General features: G+C 39.1%; 1 protein-coding gene across 1 annotated transcript in view; it reads right to left on the minus strand.

The window, feature by feature from the left end:
* Window positions 1–20435, minus strand: part of LOC116305391 (stabilin-2) — a 67938-nt gene that overhangs the window by 30697 nt on the left and 16806 nt on the right. The window contains exons 20-47 of the mRNA XM_089035471.1: window positions 20191–20277; window positions 19477–19588; window positions 18395–18578; window positions 17229–17322; window positions 16749–16907; window positions 16292–16387; window positions 15995–16090; window positions 14824–14871; window positions 14407–14549; window positions 14107–14212; window positions 13606–13683; window positions 13351–13452; window positions 13016–13120; window positions 12317–12448; window positions 11943–12068; window positions 11793–11849; window positions 11529–11597; window positions 10906–10948; window positions 10346–10498; window positions 9699–9794; window positions 8946–8994; window positions 8291–8364; window positions 7228–7359; window positions 6586–6659; window positions 6302–6373; window positions 5510–5629; window positions 5312–5359; window positions 4419–4517 (exon numbers count right to left, since the gene is read on the minus strand). Coding sequence (XP_088891597.1) covers window positions 4419–4517; window positions 5312–5359; window positions 5510–5629; window positions 6302–6373; window positions 6586–6659; window positions 7228–7359; window positions 8291–8364; window positions 8946–8994; window positions 9699–9794; window positions 10346–10498; window positions 10906–10948; window positions 11529–11597; window positions 11793–11849; window positions 11943–12068; window positions 12317–12448; window positions 13016–13120; window positions 13351–13452; window positions 13606–13683; window positions 14107–14212; window positions 14407–14549; window positions 14824–14871; window positions 15995–16090; window positions 16292–16387; window positions 16749–16907; window positions 17229–17322; window positions 18395–18578; window positions 19477–19588; window positions 20191–20277 — 2754 coding nt within the window. The remainder of the gene's footprint in view (window positions 1–4418; window positions 4518–5311; window positions 5360–5509; window positions 5630–6301; window positions 6374–6585; window positions 6660–7227; window positions 7360–8290; window positions 8365–8945; window positions 8995–9698; window positions 9795–10345; window positions 10499–10905; window positions 10949–11528; window positions 11598–11792; window positions 11850–11942; window positions 12069–12316; window positions 12449–13015; window positions 13121–13350; window positions 13453–13605; window positions 13684–14106; window positions 14213–14406; window positions 14550–14823; window positions 14872–15994; window positions 16091–16291; window positions 16388–16748; window positions 16908–17228; window positions 17323–18394; window positions 18579–19476; window positions 19589–20190; window positions 20278–20435) is intronic.

Genomic DNA, 20435 nt, shown 5'->3' on the forward strand with positions numbered 1-20435 from the left:
ATTCGATTTTGACCCGTATTATTCGTAGTCATTTTCTATTCGATTTTGACACCATATTATTCGATAGTACATTTCTATTCGATTTTTGACCAATTTTAGTCAGATAGTTCATTTCTATTCGATTTTGGACCACATATGATTCACGAAGTTATCTATGCGATTATTACCGTATTATTCGATAGTCATTCTATTCGATTTTGACCAGATTATTCGATAGTCATTTCTATTCGATTTGACCCGTATTATTCGGATAGTAATTCATTCGAATTTTGACCCCCGTATTATTAGATAGTCTTTCTATTCGATTTTGGACCCGTATTATTCGATAATAATGTCTATTCGATTTTGACCCGATTAGGTCAACCCTTGATAGTCATTCTATTCGAGTTTGACCCATATTATTCGATAGTCATTTCTATTCGATTTTGACCCATAGTAGTCGATAGTTCATTGCTATTCGAATTTTGCCCCGTATGATTCGATAGTCATTTCTATCGATTTGACCCATATTATTCGCTAGTCATTTTCATTCGTTTTGCCGTATTATTCGATAGTCATTTCTATTCAGTGGACCCTATTATTTCGGCTAGTCATCTTCTATGATTTGACCCATCCCATATTATTCGGATAGTCTTTCTATCGATTTTGACCGTATATTCGATAGTCATCTATCGATACCCGTATGTATTCGATAGTCATTTCTATTCGATTTTGACCCATATTATTCGATGTCACATTTCTATCGATTCTATTTGACCCCGTATTATCGATAGTCATTTCTATTCATTTTGACCCATTATTATTCCGATAGTCCATTTCTATTCGATTTGACCCATATTATTCGATAGTCATTTCTATTCGATGTTTGACCCAGTATTATGTCGATAGTCATTTCTTATTCGATTTTGACCCAATATTATTCGATAGTCCATTTCTATTCGAGTTTTGACCCTATTATTCGATAGTTATTTCTATTCGATTTGACCCGTATTATTCGATAGTCATTTCTATTTCGATTTTGACCCATATTATTCGATAGTCATTTCTATTCGATTTTGACCCGTATGTATTTCGATAGTCATTTCTATTCGATTTTGACACCCCATATTATTTCGATAGTCCATTTCTATTCGATTTGACCCGTATTATCGATATCATTTCTATTCGATTTTGACCCCATTATTATCGATAGTCATTTCTATTCGATTTTGACCCATATTATTCGATAGTTCATTTCTATTCGATTTGACCCATATTATTCGATAGTCATTTCTATTCGATTTTGACCCGTATTATTCGATAGTCATTTCTATTCGATTTTGAACCATATATTCGATAGTCATTTCTATCTATTTTTGACCCGTATTTCGATAATCATTTCTATTCGATTTTGACCCGCTATTATTCGATAAGTCATTTATATTCGATTGTGACCATATTAATCATAGTATTTCTATTTCGATTTTGACCGTATTATTCTGATAGTAATTTCTATTAGATTTTGACCCATATTATTGGATAGTTATCTCTATCGATTTTGACCCGTATTATCGATAGTCATTCTATTCGATTTTGACATATTATTCGATAGTCATTTCTATTGATTTTGAACCGTTCTTATTCGATAGCAATTCTATTCGATTTTGACCCATATTATTCGATAGTTCTTTCTATTCGATTTTGACCCGTATATTCGATAGTCATTTCTATTCGATTTTGACCCATATTATTCGATAAGTCATTTCTATTCGAATTTTGACCCGTTAATTTATTCGATAGTCATTTCTATTCGATTTTGACCCCCAATATTATTTCGATAGTCATTTCTATTCGATTTTAGACCCCGTATTATTCGATAATCATTTATATTCGATTTTGACCCGTATTATTTCCGATAGTCATCATCTATTCGATTTGACCCGTATAATTCGATAGTCATTTCTATTCGATTTTGACCCATATTATTCGATAGTCATTTCTATTCGATTTTGACCCATATTATTCGGAATCATTCATCGATTTTGACACCGTATATCGATAGTCATTTCTACCCATATTATTCGATATTTCTGACACGTATTATTCGATAGTCATTTTCTTCGATTTTGACCCATATTATTCGATAGTCATTTCTATTCGATTTTGACCCGTATTATTCGATAGTCATTTCTATCGATTTGACCATATTATTCGATATCAGTTCTATTCGATTTTGACCCTATTCGATTTCTATCGATTTTGACCATATTATTCGATAGTCATTTCTATCGATTGACCCCATATTATTCGATAGTCATTTTCTATTCGATTTTGACCCTTCGATAGTCATTTCTATTCATTTTATTCGATTTTGGACCCGATAGTCATTTATATTCGATTTTGATTATTCGATAGTTATTTATATTCGATTGACCCATATTATTCGATAGTCATTTCTATTCGATTTTGACCCATATTATTCGATAGTATTTCTATTCGATTTTGACCCCGTATTATTCGATAGTTCATTTCTATTCGCATTTTGACCCAGTATTATCGATAGTATTTCTATTCGATTTGACCCATATTATTCGTAGTCATTTCTATTCGATTTTGACCCATATTATTCGATAGTCATTTCTATTCGATTTTGACCCGTATTATTCGATAGTCATTTCTATTCGATTTTGACCCGTATTATTCGATAGTCATTTCTATTCGATTTTGACCCGTATTATTCGATAGTCATTTCTATTCGATTTGACCAGTATTATTCGATAGTCATTTCTATTCGATTTTGACCCGTATATTATTCGATAGTATTTCTATTCGATTTTGACCCGTATTATTCGATAGTCATTCTATTCGATTTTTGACCCATATTATTCGATAGTCATTTCTATCGATTTTGACCCCATATTATTCGATAGTCATTTCTATTCGATTTTGACCCGTATTATTCGATAGTCATTTCTATTCGATTTTTGACCCATATTATTAGATAGTCATTTCTATTCGATTTTGACCCATATTATTCGATATTCTTTTCTATTCGATTTTGACCCGTATTATTCGATAGTCATTTCTATTCGATTTTGACCCGTATTATTCGATAATCATTTCTATTCGATTTTGACCCGTATTATTCGATAGTCATTTCTATTCGATTTTGACCCATATTATTCGATAGTCATTTCTATTCGATTTTGACCCATATTATTCGATAGTCATTTCTATTCGATTTTGACCCGTATTATTCGATAGTCATTTCTATTCGATTTTGGACCCGTATTATTCGATAGTCATTTCTATTCGATTTGACCCATATTATTCGATAGTCATTTCTATTCGATTTTTGACCCAGTATTATTCGATAGTCATTTCTATTCGATTTTGACCCGTATTATTCGATAGCCATTTCTATTCGATTTTGACCCGTATTATTCGATAGTCATTTCTATTCCGATATATTGACCCAGTATTATTCGATAGTCATTTCTATTCGATTTTGACCCGTATTATTCGATAGTCATTTCTATTCGATTTGACCCATATTATTCGATAGGATTCTATTCGATTTTGACCAGTATATACCCATATTATTCGATAGTCATTTCTATTCGATTTTGACCCGTATTATTCGATAGTCATTTCTATTCGATTTTGACCCATATTATTCGATAGTCATTTCTATTCGATTTTGACCCGTATTATTCGATAGTCATTTCTATTCGATTTTGACACATATTATTCGATAGTCATTTCTATTCGATTTTGACCCGTATTATTCGATAGTCATTTCTATTCGATTTTGACCCATATTATTCGATAGTCATTTCTATTCGATTTTGACCCGTATTATTCGATAATCATTTCTATTCGTTTTTGACCCGTATTATTCGATATTCATTTCTATTCGATTTTGACCCGTATTATTCGATAGTTATTTCTATTCGATTTTGACCCGTATTATGCGATAATGATTTCTATTCGATTTTGACCCGTATTATTCGATAATCATTTCTATTCGATTTTGACCCATATTATTCGATAATCATTTCTATTCGATTTTGACCCGTATTATTCGATAGTTATTTCTATTCGATTTTGACCCGTACTATTCGATATTCTTTCTATTCGATTTTGACCCATTTTATTTGTTATTTTAGACATGTGGTAATTTTTTTTTCTTTCTATTGGATTTTGACCCGAAATATTTCTTTTCCTAAGTATTAGGTTTAAACCTGAAATTCCATTGGAATTTAGCAGGTCTGGTGATGTGAAACCACCGAATCCAGGAATCAATCCTGAGATCCAAGAGATGATAAAGGAGTTTACCAACTTGACCTGTGAAGCTGTTTCAACAAGAATAGGATTTTTACAGTATTTGCACTTTTTTCGTCTTGAAATAAACACACACAAATAGAATGTAAACTAACCTTTCTCCTTCCCTGTTGAATCTGTTTTATGGCTTTGTTGGTGGGAGCCAAGATACTCGTAGGAGTATTGGATTGTAGAAGTTTATCCAGTTTGTAAGTCTAGATTAGTATAAAAGTATCAAATAAGAAAGATTCATTGGGGTTGCATGTTATTAATGTATTTAAGAAGTAAGTAAGTATTAAACTCAGTTAAATAAAAAAAATCGTGAAAGTAGAGGGCTTGTCGTTTTTCTGCCCAGTCCAAGGTTGGACTTAGTCAACAGGGCCCAGTTGTTCAAAGCTGGATTAGCGCTAATCCAGGATTAACTCTACAGGTCTTATTGAGAGTTAACCCAGGATTAGCACTAATCGGGCTTTGAACAACTAGGCCCAGAGGAAGTGAATCGAAAATGAAAGTAATCCCCGCATCAAGAGTTCTGCACTACTACTCTGAGCGCATGCTCAAGGGGTCAAAAAGTGGGATTATGGGTTGTGCTCAATAAGAAAAACACAATGAAAATATAGTAATATTTACAACCCGACCATGATCCCATTCTTTTAACCCTTGAGCATGCGCTTAGAGCAGTAGCGCGGAACTCTTGATGCATGTATGGGAAACAAACTGAATGGCTCTTACGTTATCTATCACGATGTCCATTTATGTAAATCAAGGGAGGGGAGGGCTGGGATGGGTGTGGGGTCACTAATTAACCCCCATAGATCCCTTGCAGCACGTTGGAATGCAGTTCAATTTGGAGGACATAACGATAGGTTTCAAGTTCTCAGGAGATTTTTTTTGCCCTCCAAAATGAGCTGATTTGACGTCACATGCAAGGGGGTCTATAGGCATTCAAGGGCTGACTAAATAAATTAACTGAATAACTTTAATTTTTACTGATTATGATGTTACACACCTCGTATAAATCTTTCAGTTTCGACAGCTCAGGATCAATATCTAAAATCTGGGGGAAAAGCCATATTAGAAAACATGTTAAGGATGCTGGATAAACAATTTTAAATTCAAGTCGCTTTCCTGGAATTCCAGGAATAGTACGAAGCCTATATGATACTACAAGGAAACTTGCACCCACAAATAAAAGCTTGGCACTCACCTCCATACTACTTCCAATGCATGTCACTCCATTCCCGACAAAGTTAGGGCCACATGTGCAGTTCCGCTGACCAGGCCCGGTTTGGGTACACCTAGCTCGTAAACTGCATTCTCCGTGATTCTATAAAAAAACATACTACTTCAATGCGCATGCTCCGAAATAATCACGTGACTCCGAAAGACTCACGTGAGCTGAAAGACTTACGTGACCCCGAAAGTCCCGTGCCCACCCGAAAGTCTCACGTGACCCGGCAGGTTTGGGTACACCTAGCTCGTAAACTGCATTCTCTGTGATTCTAAAAACACCACACTACTTCAATGCGCATGCTCCGAAATACTCTCGTGTCCCTGAAAGACTCACGTGACCTGAAAGACTTACGTGACCCCGAAAGTCTCACGCCCACCCGAAAGTCTCACGTGACCCGATAGACCACCTCACGTGACACGAAAGAATCACGTGACCAGAAAGTCTCACGTGAACAGCGGAGGGTAAAGTACGACGTAAAACCAAAGCTGTTCGAGGTTTCCCGGGGAATTTAGCTCGTTAGAGGATTTGCGGAGGGAGGAAAACCAGAGTACCTCGAGAATAATCCTTGAATCAACACAGATACCCAAAATTTACTCCACTGACTCCAAAAACTTGACTTGACGGAGTTAGCTGGGAAAAGAGGGACTGTTGACAGCTTAGAGATGGTGAGTCTGGGAATCTAAGGCCCCTTGAGGTGAAGCTAGTGCACTTCCGCTATGCAAACCCGCTACCCAGTTGATACCAAGCGTGTGTGTAAATACTAACCTCCAGACATGGGTTATCCGACTTGCAAGTTATTCCATCGCCAAGGAAACCCTTCAAGCAATGGCATGATCTCTGGAAACAGATGGAGTATTTCGTTAATTTTCGCTGTATAGCAAACGCTTGATGTTCAGGGCCTGGTTGTAGACGAAGGGTGGATAGCGCTGTTCGTAGGATGTTCCTTATGTAGTGGATAAGTCTAGGCTGTTATCCAATAAATTTATCCACTGGATAAGATTTATCCGTCGGATAGCGCTATCCCCCCAGGCACAGCTATTTGTCTTTACCTTTCCTGGTCCTGTACTGGAGCACGTGGCGTTGACATGGCAACCACCGTTGTTGGTTTGACACAAGTCGATCCCTGATAAAAAAGATCGGCGACATTTCACAACAAAAATTAATGTTGAAATCAGGTATAAAAGCTTTTGTGTTATACACCTCTTCGGCTCTGACGTAATGTTTTCCTATTTCAGACCACATGTCTTTCCCTAGAGTATCATTTCTTTTTTTAAGGTTTGCGCTCGGTTGCGCATGAGAAGACACATAAATATGGATACAACTCAAACAAAGAATACTATTCTCAAGGGAATGACACGTGGTCTGAAATGGGAAAACATTACCCCGAGCCGAAGAGGTCTATTCTGTGTAACAGAGAACCCAAACGTAGAAGGCAGTCGTTAATTCATCGCGAAGACTTTCGCGGTCTTACTGTGTGTTTCCAGAAAGACTAACCAGAATAGAGTAAAAAGGAGTTTTTGGTCCCTCGACGCACCCTGCTATCATTCACACCTGTATTCTAGTATTCATGCGATCTACGCATGCGCACGCGCACCGTTAAGGTTTATGATTCGTACACCACTTTGATCAAGATTCCAAGTTTATACAATAGTATACAATAGTCAAACACAGCAAATACATGAATAAGTTACCTGAACAGAACCTTCCATCGCCTGTGTATCCTTCTTTACACGTGCAGAGAGCCCTCGAAGGGTCATCGGGATGTGGGCTACACGTGGCTTTGCTATGGCAACCACCACTATATATGTCACAAGCATGTACCTCTGGGTAAATAAAGGTCCAAAAGATTTCTTTTTCAATGTTCTCCATTCCAAGGTTAAGTGGGAAACTAGGTCGAATCGGTATTGCAGTGCATTGTGGGATACTTTTGGGGGACTAAATAGACGCCATCTTAAAAAACATGTCCCCTAAAACAGTCCCACAATGCACTGCAATGCTAACTCGACCCAGCTTTCTTCTCAACCTACAAATGGTAAATAACTTTTTAGGCCCCATCCACACGTATCCGGAAATGTTTGTATCCGCAAATTATTTTTCGCGGATACGAAAATGTTTGCGTCCACACGCAGCGTATTCGAATCGTTTTCACCGTCCACACGTATCCGTTTTCGTAAAATTTGCGGACACGGACACAAAAATTTGCGGACACGTGTGGACGCAACCCATATCCGCAAAAAAAAATTTGCGAATACAAAAATTTCCGGATACGTGTGGACGGGGCCTTAATAGTAAGATGAGCGTTTTCGTAGTTTAATATGAGCAGGAAACACACTCAACAATAACTACGGCAAGTAGTAATTCGATGCTTCAAAACTAAAACTTTCAAGGTTACCATGTACCTGCCTGATGTAAGTCAGCACCGTCCACTAAAATTCCCTAGTCAAACGAAAGTTTTCGCTGTATAGCTATATTATCCTCAAAAGTTAATATCTGATCGTACCACCCGTAATAGCACATTCGTCTGGTTTAGTTTACTCTATTCTACTGGGTATTGCTGGGTTTCAATTAGCTGATCGAAGTCTTTGAATCTCATTATCTGCTTCAAATGGTGGTTAAACACTCACGGCTGCAACATGTGTTGTCAGCCAGAAAGAATTCTATCAAAAACTTGCGCAGATTTCAGCTGACGAACATCCCACACGGGACAGGAAATGACGTGAAGTGAAACCCTGCAATTTCCATGCGCGTGCTTACCTCTGCAGTAGGTACCATTACCAATGTATCTAAAATCACATTCACAAACGTGTCTCCCATTTGATTCGCGGCAGCTAAAAAAATAAAACGACGCAATTCTATCTTCTTATTTTCGAGATACAGTACTTAGACACTCCACCCACTGTTTCCCCATAGCAAATCACGTGCCATTCCCTTCCCTTGAGTATTTTTTTATTCACCAGTGACAAATATACACATTGACGTGAACAAGACTAGATGAATCATTTCTTCGTTTAACGGTTACGCATGAGAAGACACATGAATACAAGAATCTTATTCTCGGGAGAGAATGCCAGAGCCCTCGTTCTTCGCCGCAGGCCAGAATAAACGCAGGGTCTGGGTACGAGACTGGTTAGTTCACTACTTATCAATGTTATAATCGAATCTACATCGCTATATCTACTGATCCTTTTCAATGCAATTTTGTTACTCTCGGTATCGTGCTAGAATTTCAATGTCTCAATCGTGCGCTATACAGTGTGTGCAACCAAAATCCCTTGAGATGAATAACAATGAAACAGCCGCCATCTTGGTTGATCTAACAAGAGACGCTAGTGAGGAATGCTTTGTTATCGTCAACCAAGATGGCGGCTATGACGTAACATGCACACGCTCTATTGTGACTTGTACTTACGTTGCATGGGTATTGCATTGCACTGGCAGGCAGTTCTTGTAATTGGCAGCTGAAATATAAAAAAAGTAAATGTCATTAAAAAATAACTGTTATAAATCTCGCGTGCTGATTGGTTGGGAACGCGCGCTTTATGAGAGCACACAGCACGCGCGCGCACCTTCACACAGTTGCGTCATTCCTGTAATTTGTATTTCATAAAAGAAATAAAAAACTTGCTTGCTGTGCTGTGTGGAGTTATAAAGCACTTGGGGAACACTCGACAAGTGTGGAGTTATAAAGCACTTGGTAGAACACTCGACAAGTGTCGAGAAGCACTCTGCTAAGCTTTCACAAGTTTCTGACAACCCCCGCGTGCTTCATAACTGCATACAGCACGCGCGCTCGTTTTCTATTTCTTCAATTGTATATAAAAAACACCTGTCATCTCATGTTACAAAATGCACCTCTAGCTTGGGCGTACTGTTTTTCTATTTCGTTCAGACTAAGTACAATTCCTGGTACTGATAACGCTTGCCAAAAGTCATTATTAAATACCTGTTATGAAACGCGTGCATGATGAGAGTCGCACGCGCACAGCATTCGTATCCAAAATAACGGTTACTCTAATTTGTATTTTATAAAAGCTACACGTCGTGCTTCTCCTAACCGACTTCTCTTGTGTTCTGCCAATCCCCGCGTGCTTTATAACTACATACGGCACCGTTTTTTGCATGATTTTTTTATTAGTATGGAAGTTCAATGTACAATACTTACATGTGTTACAGCGAGGACCTTTCCAGCCGTGTTCACATTTACACGACCCATCTCCACCTATACCCTCATTACAGCGACCATGAACACAAGCACAGGCTAAGAAAAAAATAAAATAAAAAAGCCACTCAATTACATATCTACAAGTACTGTCACCATTACTGTCACTGCCCTCATTACGGGGCGTCAAAATTGGTTTCAAAAAACAATAATGTCATCACGTGACGTCGCAGCGGCCATGTTGGTGTACTGAAGCGGAGTAATACTTTTTCTATCCTTCGGGAATTGAACTCTAGTTTTATATGGCTGCCTTGCCACGTGAATGAAAACGCTCTATACATAGAATTAGAAAGACTTCCAAAAGCTTTTAAAAAGCACTGTAAGTTTTCGTATGACTGTGCCTTGCCGCGACCGCGAAGTTTTCTAGTTTTTGATTGGCAGTTTTTTTCTCGCGGAATGTGATTGGTCTGGTAGGACCGTGACCTTTGCGTGACGGTGTCAGCGCCGTGTTCGCGCCGTGTTCCGAGTATTTTATTTATTATATATTTTATTTTATGTGATTGGTCTGGCGTATGCCTTGCCGTGTCACGACCGTGCTCGTGCCGCGAGCTTTACGAAAACTGCTCTATGTAAGACATAAAAGTACTCACTTGAAGAGCAGGTCTTGCCATATCTGTACGGCAGACATTTCTCGCAAGCTATTCCAGTGAAACTAGCATTGCAAGTACAGTGTCCGTTACCAGCGATACCTTCAGAGCATTTGCCATTACCAAAACACGCCGCCTTGACGTTTCCTGGACAAGCTAAAAGTTGAACAAGAAAAGTATAACTTGATTTGGGGATGGTCGCAATCCATGAAAGGTAGGAATGAGCCTGAGTAGAGGTTTGAAAGGAAACCGCTCGAATTTTGAAATACTGCCTTTGGAAGCATGGCGTTTCAACAATTCGACCCGGTCTCGATTCTCGGAATCGTCGTATGTAAGTGGTGTTGCTAATCGGTTCTCTCCTGTGCTTCAAGTGTTCTCCCGGTTCTCCGGTTTTCCTCCCTCCGCAAAAATCAATTTTTAAATTCTAATTCGATCTACAAGGTCCTAGATGAAAATTACTATGTGTAAATCTAGTTACCCTATCAAATCGTCTAGTTGGGTTTTTTTACTGACAAGATCATCATAACGTTAACATCATTTTTTAAGTGTTTGTAGGTTTTTACCTTGGCAATCAGGTCCCCAAAATCCACTACAACACTTCGGTACCTACAAGAAAGAAAAAAACAAAGAAAAATCTTCGGGAGGGAAACGTCACTGATTCCGGGGGGCTTTTCCATGGGGTGCGAAAGAGTGAAAGAGGGTCTGGATCGAAATTATCTTTCTGGTATCAAATTTGATTGATCTTATTTATACGAGATGTATCCCCTGTTTTATTGTTCTGCCATCTAACCACAGGCATCCCTAACTGTATTATGGGCTCAAGCACGTGAGGGTATCAAACCTCTATAGACCGCGCGATATTTTTTCCCTAAAATTGTGTGTTGATTATTCCCTCGAGTCTTATTTCTGTCTTCCCTATTACTCTGCGGCCACACTAACCGGGACTACTTAAATAAAACTGATCAATCAGATAACAGTAAACTAGACAGAGATTGAACTGATAACAACGTTAGCCAATCAGATTATCACGTTCTCATGCTCTTATAATATCGTTGCGCTGATTGGCTGGTTAAAAAATATTGAACTAAATGTCGCAATATGATTGGTTAATGGTAATAGTTTAGTAAAGTGGTCCTGGTTGCAGTATCCGCACAGTAATGGTAGCCTTATGAATGAAAATACTTACCTTACGAACTTTTTTACAAATTGACATGCATCCTCTAAGGAATCCCCAAAAGTAACAAGAAGCTGTTTTCTGTGAAACAGGAAATGTAAAATATGAAAAGTTACATTTCTCCGGGTTTTCTGTTTTCCTCCGTGTGCAGAAATCCACTTCTAAATTACAATTCAATCATGGAACGAGGGCCACAGGTGCTTGCTTCTTTCCTTCCTTCCTCCCTTCCTCCCTTCCTCCCTTCCTCCCTTTATTCATTCATTCAATACTACTTACCACTTTGGTCCATGGAGAAGGACAAGCAAGCTGGAAAGGGCACCATCTGCATTGAGTCTAGATATCAAAACAAATGAGTGGGTGAATATAAATAGGCCATTTATTAGGGTGTTATGTTTCCCCATTCATGTATGCTAAATCACCACCCACCTGACCATATATAGTACTGTAGATGTCACAACGACTCTTTGTCGGCTCCAGGACTTGGGGAAGTTTGTAGATGATAGAGAACTTTGTTCTAATGCCGCTGTCAAAAGGGATGCCATTGATAGCAAACTGGAAGGAATATAGGCAGGAAAAGAATAAAAGATATTTAGAAACACACTAGATTTGAAAAGTAACCAAATAAACAAACACATAATAAATAAAACAAACAAACAGACAAACAAACAGACATACAAACAGACAGACAGACAAACAGACAATCAGACAGACAGACAAACAAACAGACAGACAGACAGACAGACAGAAAGACAAACAAACCAGACCCCTTAGCACGTTCACTGTTATCAATATTGTCCTACCTCACCCGCCGAGGGTTTCGTTAATTTAACCAGATAGTTCTGTCCCAGTTTGGTTGAGAATTGCTGTCCATTGTAGTAGTGACCAGGAGATAGGTACTTCAATATTACATGGTATTTCAAAACGTCCAAAGTCTGGAAATAGAGGGGGGGGAAAGAAAACAATAACGAACGTTCTTAACGGACTACTTAGACGATGCGGCGGCCATCTTGAATCGCAAGACATCATGGGTCGCCCAGGCGGCAAAACAAAACAAAAATGATTTTAAATAATGACCCAGCAATATTTGAGATATTTCCTCAGGCCCCGTCCACACTATGCCGGATAAATTTGAATCCGAATTTTTATTTATTCGGTTAGGCCTACCGTCCACACTAGTCCGGGCGAATCCGGAACAATTCTTCACCGAAAACGAATTTTCGAAATGGGACCGAATAAATAAAAATTCGGATTTAAATTTATCCGGCATAATGTGGACGGGGCCTCAGTTTTGGGACCGTGAATTTTTTTAAAATCTCTTGTCAAATTGTCTTTTTATGAACCGTTAATGTCAAACAGCGCCATTAACAAAGATTTGTCTATTTGTTCTCCTGGATGACCCACAATGCCTCGTGATTCAAGATGCCCGCCGAAACGTCGAAGAAGTCCATTTAAACGGAAACTTTTTTATCTGTCTCCTTAAAATTTTCTTCTGTACTTACGATATTCTTATGCTGAACCAGTCGAAAGTTCTTGAGCGCAGAGTTGACAGGGGCAAAGATTGTACAACCAACACAGTTCTCGAGTTCAGATGCAAGAGGAGTGTTCTAGAAAGTATAAAGAAAGAGATCAACATAGCTTACAGATCGAATTAGGGTGAATTTAGCCTGTTGGGGTTTTTTTGGAGAGAGGAAAACCGGAGGAATCAATCAATTAACTGCGGCGTTCAAATGGCTTTTTCTACGAACCAATCATAACACAGGGATACCCAACTCGACTAATCACTGTGCCCGGTTACCATATGTTTTGTGCGCAAAGCAAAGAGGGTTTTAAATACCTTCAAAAATTGGTTCAAGTCGGAGAATTCCTTCAGATTAGCAAGAACTTGTGAAACATTTGAAAGTACTGGTTCTGAGGGCAGGCGTTGTGGCACGAGAACCTGAAATGCATAAGCAAAAAGAAAGAAAAGAATGGTCAATTCCAACCGATAGTGTTTATCAATGTGCCCAGATTCAAGGGGAAATAATTATCCTGGAAAATGAAACCCCTTTAGTAAAAATCCGTACGGGAATTTTTTAAAGATTGCGCATACCTTGTCAATGATATGGACCATTCCATTAGCTGCTCCGATGTCTGCTTGTGTAATACGGGCTCCATCGTTTAATATAACCTGATATTTACACATGTATACATACGATAAAATAGCTTGTTAGAATTAAACATTCTTAGAAATGTAGCAATCAATGAGAACCCAGTGCAATGTGAGTATTGTTATTGCAGCAAGAAACCCATTTTTGGTTGCAGGAAAACATTGCATTCAATGCAACGTTGCAATAAGGAAACCACTAAAGTGTTTCAACTAATGCAAGATTTAATATTTGATAGTTCAAGTGGTGTAGGTGCAGGACCACTAAAAAGTTTAGCAAGAAAGCATTAAAATGCAGGTTCTGTTGCAAGGAAATATTGCATTCCAATACACCGTTGGAATAAGGAAACCACTAAAGTGTCTAACAAAAAAGCATTAGAAAAAAAAAGCATATTTGAAAGTCAAAGTGGTGTGGGAGATTCCTAATTAAAGAATGGCGCTACTTACCACATTGTTTTTCTGAGTGATGTTCAGGCTCAGTCCATTCATGACTAGTAAGGATGTCAGGTTTATTAACGTCCTTGAAGAGTAGGAGATGTTCGCCAGATGGTGCCTATAACAATGTAAATAAATATATACACCAATGAAAGACGTGCAGACAGACAAGTTAGACATTCAGGAGTACCACTGGGCCAAATAGGGTCATACGTTTTTCTTGCCGCTATGTGAGACATTTCTCTAAACCTCTGTTGCTATGCTATAACGTTGTCCTTCGTATTTACAGAGTGTATATGGGTATTTCCTTACCGTATCAAGTAAACCAATCTGTCAGTAGACTGGCTCCAGTATACACTATCACCCGGATCAAGACTATTAAGTGCTTCATTTGATGGCGCGAACACGGTGAAGTTCATCTCCTCCATAGATAGGAAGTACTCTAAATGGGCTTTCTGCAATCACACGACGTTAAACCCGGTTAACAAGGAGAGGGATGAGATAGGTCGGGAAAGAAGAGTGGTCTTTTTCCGTTCCTTAACTACTTGCATTCTTAGTGGTTCATTGTACAACAGGTTAAGTGACCCTACTACCTTTAAAACGAGAAGTTGTGTCAAAATGAACCCCGCTGTTAAAAGAGCACCTCGATTTAAAAACGGTATAGGACGTCGTCCATTGCAAGCCCTTCAATTGTACTAAATTCGTAATAAAGAACTGATCTCATCTTACCTTGATGAACTTGTACAGGGATGTCAGTCGACTATCGTCTTCTATGACCTAGAACAAAATCAACATCCAAATTTATTATATAGTTAAGATAGTACGCGCGCGCCGATTGGTCGAAAACTGTGATTTATTAGTGAACGGAGCACAGTGCTGACGCCATCCGCGCGGGCGAAGTGCTGCTAGATCCTGCGACCGTCTTTCTTTTTGCGCAAATAAATTCAATACCAAAAATATATATATTAGCTATATAATAAAACGAATAAAATGAATAAAACAGCTTTTTCCGTGCTCCATTCAGTAATAAATCACTTAGAAAGCGCCGTAAGCACTCGCATATACGGCTCGTGCATCTCCTTACACCTCTTTCGTGCTTACGTCACTTCCTGCGTGCTGTATTACATACTGAGCGAAGCACAAAAAAAGCTGTTTTATCACAGGTAGCCCAAGCTTGGGTCGGTTGCCGAAAGAAATCCGTTGAGCTGGTGTACAGTGAGCTCCAAGTACGGGTCAGAACAAGCGAGGTAGTATGTGAATACAGGCAAATTTCATGGCTTAAAGACGCGAAGACTAATGCGACTTTCTCGGTTCTATAGGGATGTGAGAGAAGGGTCATGACTAAAATTTGGCGCTGGAAAGAAAATTCGAAGAGGTACGAGGTTTCAAAGACCCGTGATGGTTCGCTTTTGGGACTCGAGTTTCCAACCTTCTCTTATTTCTTACTGGTGGGGGAAAAAATCTTAAAACGGGCTAAATTCAAAAAATAACCACGCAGAGCGAAAGAAGTGCTATTTCTCAATGATCGGGTAAAATTTAAAGGCTTTGTTTCACGTTTCAATGATTTTATTGAAATTTTTGATGAATCTCCATACATTTCCTTATGACAGGACACCACAGAAACCAAGCTTGGGCTACCTGTGGTTTTATTTGTTAAAAACCCGTGAACTGGAACTGGAAACCTATTGTTATGTCCACCAAATTGAGCTGCATTCCGACGTGTTGCAAGGGATCTATTGATATGACAAACTATAAAAGTTCCAAAACATTTGCTAACGTTCTTCAACATGGCGACCATGACGTCATACGCAAAACAAGAATACAACCCAGTGACAGACATCCAATCCCTTTTAAGTCACAGTTCATAAAAAGAGCTTCTGAAATGTTTATATTGACCTACCTTAGCAACAGAACCAAGGCAAGCGTAGCCATTGCCTATGTAACCATAGAAACAAGTACAGTTGTGCTGCCCAGGCCCCACACGGCTGCACTTGGCCTTCGGGGAAAAAAGAAAACATTTTAACGATACTTGCTAATTTTCATTCAAAAACTCCTGTTCTTGTTTCATTGATCCATTGATTTATTTCATTTTATTTGAAAAAAGGTATGTTCTTGCGTCAATAAAAAAATAACAATCATGGGAAGTACAACGATGGGTTGATGAATTGTTTCTTATGCTATGATACTTTAAACACACCTTGGGAGAACATCCTCCATTGCTCACAAGACAGTTGTTGATCTCAGTACAGTCTCGTCCACTGCCAGTGTACCCTGACTTACACACACATGAGCTCTAAAATAAACAATCCAAAGATAAATATTCACGATTCAACTGGTTAATACCAAGCAATAGAATACTTTCTGGTTTATAGCACATGATGGGCAGTGTTTGCCTGTTATCGTGGGCTGGTAACAAGATTCATTCAGCTGATTGAAATCAAGCAATAGAATAAACTCTCTGGTTTATAGCACATGACGGGCAGTGTTTGCCTGTCATTGTAGGCTGGTAACAAGATTCATTCAGCTGATTGATACCAAGCAATAGAATACCCTCTGGTTTATAGCACATGACGGGCAATGTTTGCCTGTCATCGTAGGCTGGAAACAAGATTCATTCCTTTGATTGATACCAAGCAATATATGCTCAAACCAACCTGTCCGGGTCCAGTGAACCTGCAGCCAGCATGAAGATGACAACTAAGTTGAGCTCCCTCTTTACACGGGTCTACCACTACGCAGACTACACCGTCACCACGGGAACCACGATCACATGTACAGTTATTGGTGCCTGGTCCTGTCATGATGCATGACGCCTAAAACAAAAAGCACGTTGGTCGTCATCACCATACTTAAGTTAGAGCAGATTTCGTGTGACTAAAAAATCTTACGATCGCAGCGTGCCGTTACTGCTGTTTTCGATATCCTGCGAGCTCAGACATTTCAATGGCTAAACACTGAATTTTTCGTTACGCGCACAAACTAATACCAGCATCTTCCAGAAGTCCATGACTAGTTATGAATTAGTTAGGTACTTCTGCTTCTTTTTAAAAACACTCATGTATCACCCGCCAAGAAACTATAGCGCTTGCAATTCCTATTTAATTGTATTAAAATCATGGACGATCAACACTTACGTCTTTGTGGCATCCACCTCTGTTTGGTTTGGTACAAGGATCAATTACAGAGCAGAACTCCCCCGACCCCTCGTATCCAGGATTACATTTGCATCTAAAAAATAAATAGTTTATTACTGGTTGTCTAGGTTATCTTTGCTATTTACCGAGGTTGAGATTTCCCGAGGGGGGTGGGGAATTCAAGAAAAAAAAAGGAAGAAAGAAAGAAAGAAAGAAAGAAAGAAGAAAGAAAGAAAGAAAGAAAGAAAGAAAGAAAGAAAGAAAGAAAGAAAGAAAGAAAGAAAGAAAGAAAGAAGAAAGAAAGAAAGAAAGAAAGAAAGAAAGAAAGAAAGAACCAAGATGATGGTGAGTCGGTGTAGTTATTTTTTATTGCCTACTCCTGAAGGAAGGAGGAATTAAAGCACACCAATCAACCAAGAACCAAGCAACCAAGCAACCAAGAACCAATCAACCAAAGCAACCAAGCAACCCAGCAACAAGCAACCAAGCAACCAAGCAACCAAGCAAACCAAGCAACCAAGCAACCAAGCAACCAAGCAACCAAGCAACCAAGCAACCAAGCAACCAAGCAACCAAGCAACCAAGCAACCAAGCAACCAAGCAATCAAGCAACCAAGCAACCAAGCAACCAAGCAACCAAGCAACCAAGCAACCAAGCAACCAAGCAACCAAGCAACCAAGCAACCAAGCAACCAAGCAACCAAGCAACCAAGCAACCAAGCAACCAAGCAACCAAGCAACCAAGCAACCAAGCAACCAAGCAACCAAGCAACCAAGCAACCAAGCAACCAAGCAACCAAGCAACAAAGCAACCAAGGAAGTAAAAAAGAAAGAACAGGCATTACGTTTTACGGTTTAATTTTGAAAAGCTTAGGGACGGGGATTTAAAAATTATCGTACACATTCTAAACAGCAGCCATCTTGTTGCTAAGAATGGGGACCCTGGCCCCTTAGCCCCCCTGTCTACGCCCCTCAACAACCATTAACTTTACTATACCCATGGTCAGGGTAAGTTCTAGAATATTCTACTCGTTCCTCGGCCCTTGAGTTCTAAAAATATCAGAAACCCAAGCATTTTGAAGCAAAAATTAAATGTAAAAAATGTAAATGAAAAGTACATGGAAAGAATGTTAGAAAATACATTCACTATTTTTATAGGTACTTACATATCTGCTCCATTCTCGTTGACACAGTGCGCATGAATATGACACCGACGAGACGACAAACCGGAGCATGGTTTATCTGTTATGTCGCAGTTATTTCCATGGTAACCAAGTTTACAAGAGTTTGGTTTACAGGTGCCGTTACCGGCGATACCACTGTCACACAATCCATGTACACAGGTGCATGCTATAGAGTGACAATAGATTGCTAAGTTAATGGATTTATACCACTGTCACACAATCCATGTACACAGGTGCATGCTATAGAGTGACAATAGACTGTCAAGTCCATGGATTTATACCACTGTCACACAATCTATGTACACAGGTGCATGCTATAGAGTGACAATAGATTGCTAAGTTAATGGATTTATACCACTGTCACACAATCCATGTACACAGGTGCATGCTATAGAGTGATAATAGATTGTCAAGTCAATGGATTTATATCACTGTCACACAATCCATGTACACAGGTGCATGCTATAGAGTGATAATAGATTGTCAAGTCAATGGATTTATATCACTGTCACACAATCCATGTACACAGGTGCATGCTATAGAGTGATAATAGATTGTCAAGTCAATGGATTTATATCACTGTCACACAATCCATGTACACAGGTGCATGCTATAGAGTGATAATAGACTGTCAAGTCAATGGATTTATACCACTGTCACACAATCCATGTACACAGGTGCATGCTATAGAGTGACAATAGACTGTCAAGTCAATGGATTTATAGCACGTATGTCCATTCAAAACGTCTCTATTAAGATAATTAAAGGTGCTGTGGCAGTAGTGCCTCTCACCTCTGGGGTCTCAGATTCGATTACTGTAAACAAAAGTCTATAGACCCCTTGCACTGAGTCCCAAGAGGAGTTGTTCTGGGAAACAAAACAATGGATTTTTGTGCATAAAAAAAGATGGCCTATTGTTTTGTCCCCTAGAACAATTCCTCTCGGAAATCAATGCAAGGGATCTATTGGGTTTCCGACACCCTTGAGTCCAGAGTTTTCCTTCCACCCAATCGTAGCTTAAACCAACTAAAAAATAAACTGTATGATGTTCAATTTGTACTCACTATCGTTACACGACGGTCCGAACATCTTAATATTGGCACATTGTTCACAGGCTGTACCGATGAATGACGACTGACAGGTACACATTCCATTTCCTGCCATCTTATCTTCACACTGAAATGAGAAATAATAGTGGGGGAGATTAAACGAGAAAGAGTTTCACTGCAAAGCATCCATGGATTGTTTGGCTGGGCAAGATTAAAAATATTTGATTGCAGTCAAGAAGGACTATTTAATAACGAAATTTCAATGCCGCATTTGTCCACAAGCTGTGCGCATTATTCAAGTGGGTATCTTCCACCATATTGCATACATAGCAAATATGTACTGTTTTCTTATTTGCCATGTGGCCTTGACAACTTCTAATAGCTGGACATGATGTTCATAAACATTGCCATTGTAATGTAAATGTGTCAGCCATTTTAATCAAGGTTTTGTCCCTTTGCTTTGTTGTATTGTCCAATAGATTTCTGGTTGGCAATTCAAATAACAATCAGCCAAAACAACTTTTGTCGTTTAACGCTCACTTCTATAGAGGCTTTGCACCATCACGTGATGGCAGCCATGACAGGGGGCATAACAATAGAGTCTTTTCTCCCTGGGTAACTGAATCCTTTCTGATGTAAATCACAATAGACCAGAATCAATTGTTCCTGCCTCCTGTCATGGTCCTGTCAAGGGGTCTTTCCTGCTCATCTGATGAGAGAAAAACGTACCCTTCCATGCAGATTACATGGCTTTCCTATTGGTCCTGGGCACGGCCGACACGTGCTGCCATAGAAACCACGGCTACAATCTTTCATCTAAAAAAACATTGTATCGTGGTAATAAAAAAGAGAGAGAGGCGATATGAGTCAAATGTAGGATTGAAGAGATTGTCGTAATGGTTGTGCTGTTTGTGATAACGTCACCAAATGAGATGGAACCGCCATTTTACGGTTTTGTTAGCGGGAGAGAGGAA

Source organism: Actinia tenebrosa, unplaced genomic scaffold (genome assembly GCF_029948245.1).
Source record: "Actinia tenebrosa isolate PJP-AT-01 unplaced genomic scaffold, QUT_ActTen_1.0 PGA_scaffold3__52_contigs__length_22856419, whole genome shotgun sequence".
Lineage (NCBI taxonomy): Eukaryota > Metazoa > Cnidaria > Anthozoa > Actiniaria > Actiniidae > Actinia > Actinia tenebrosa.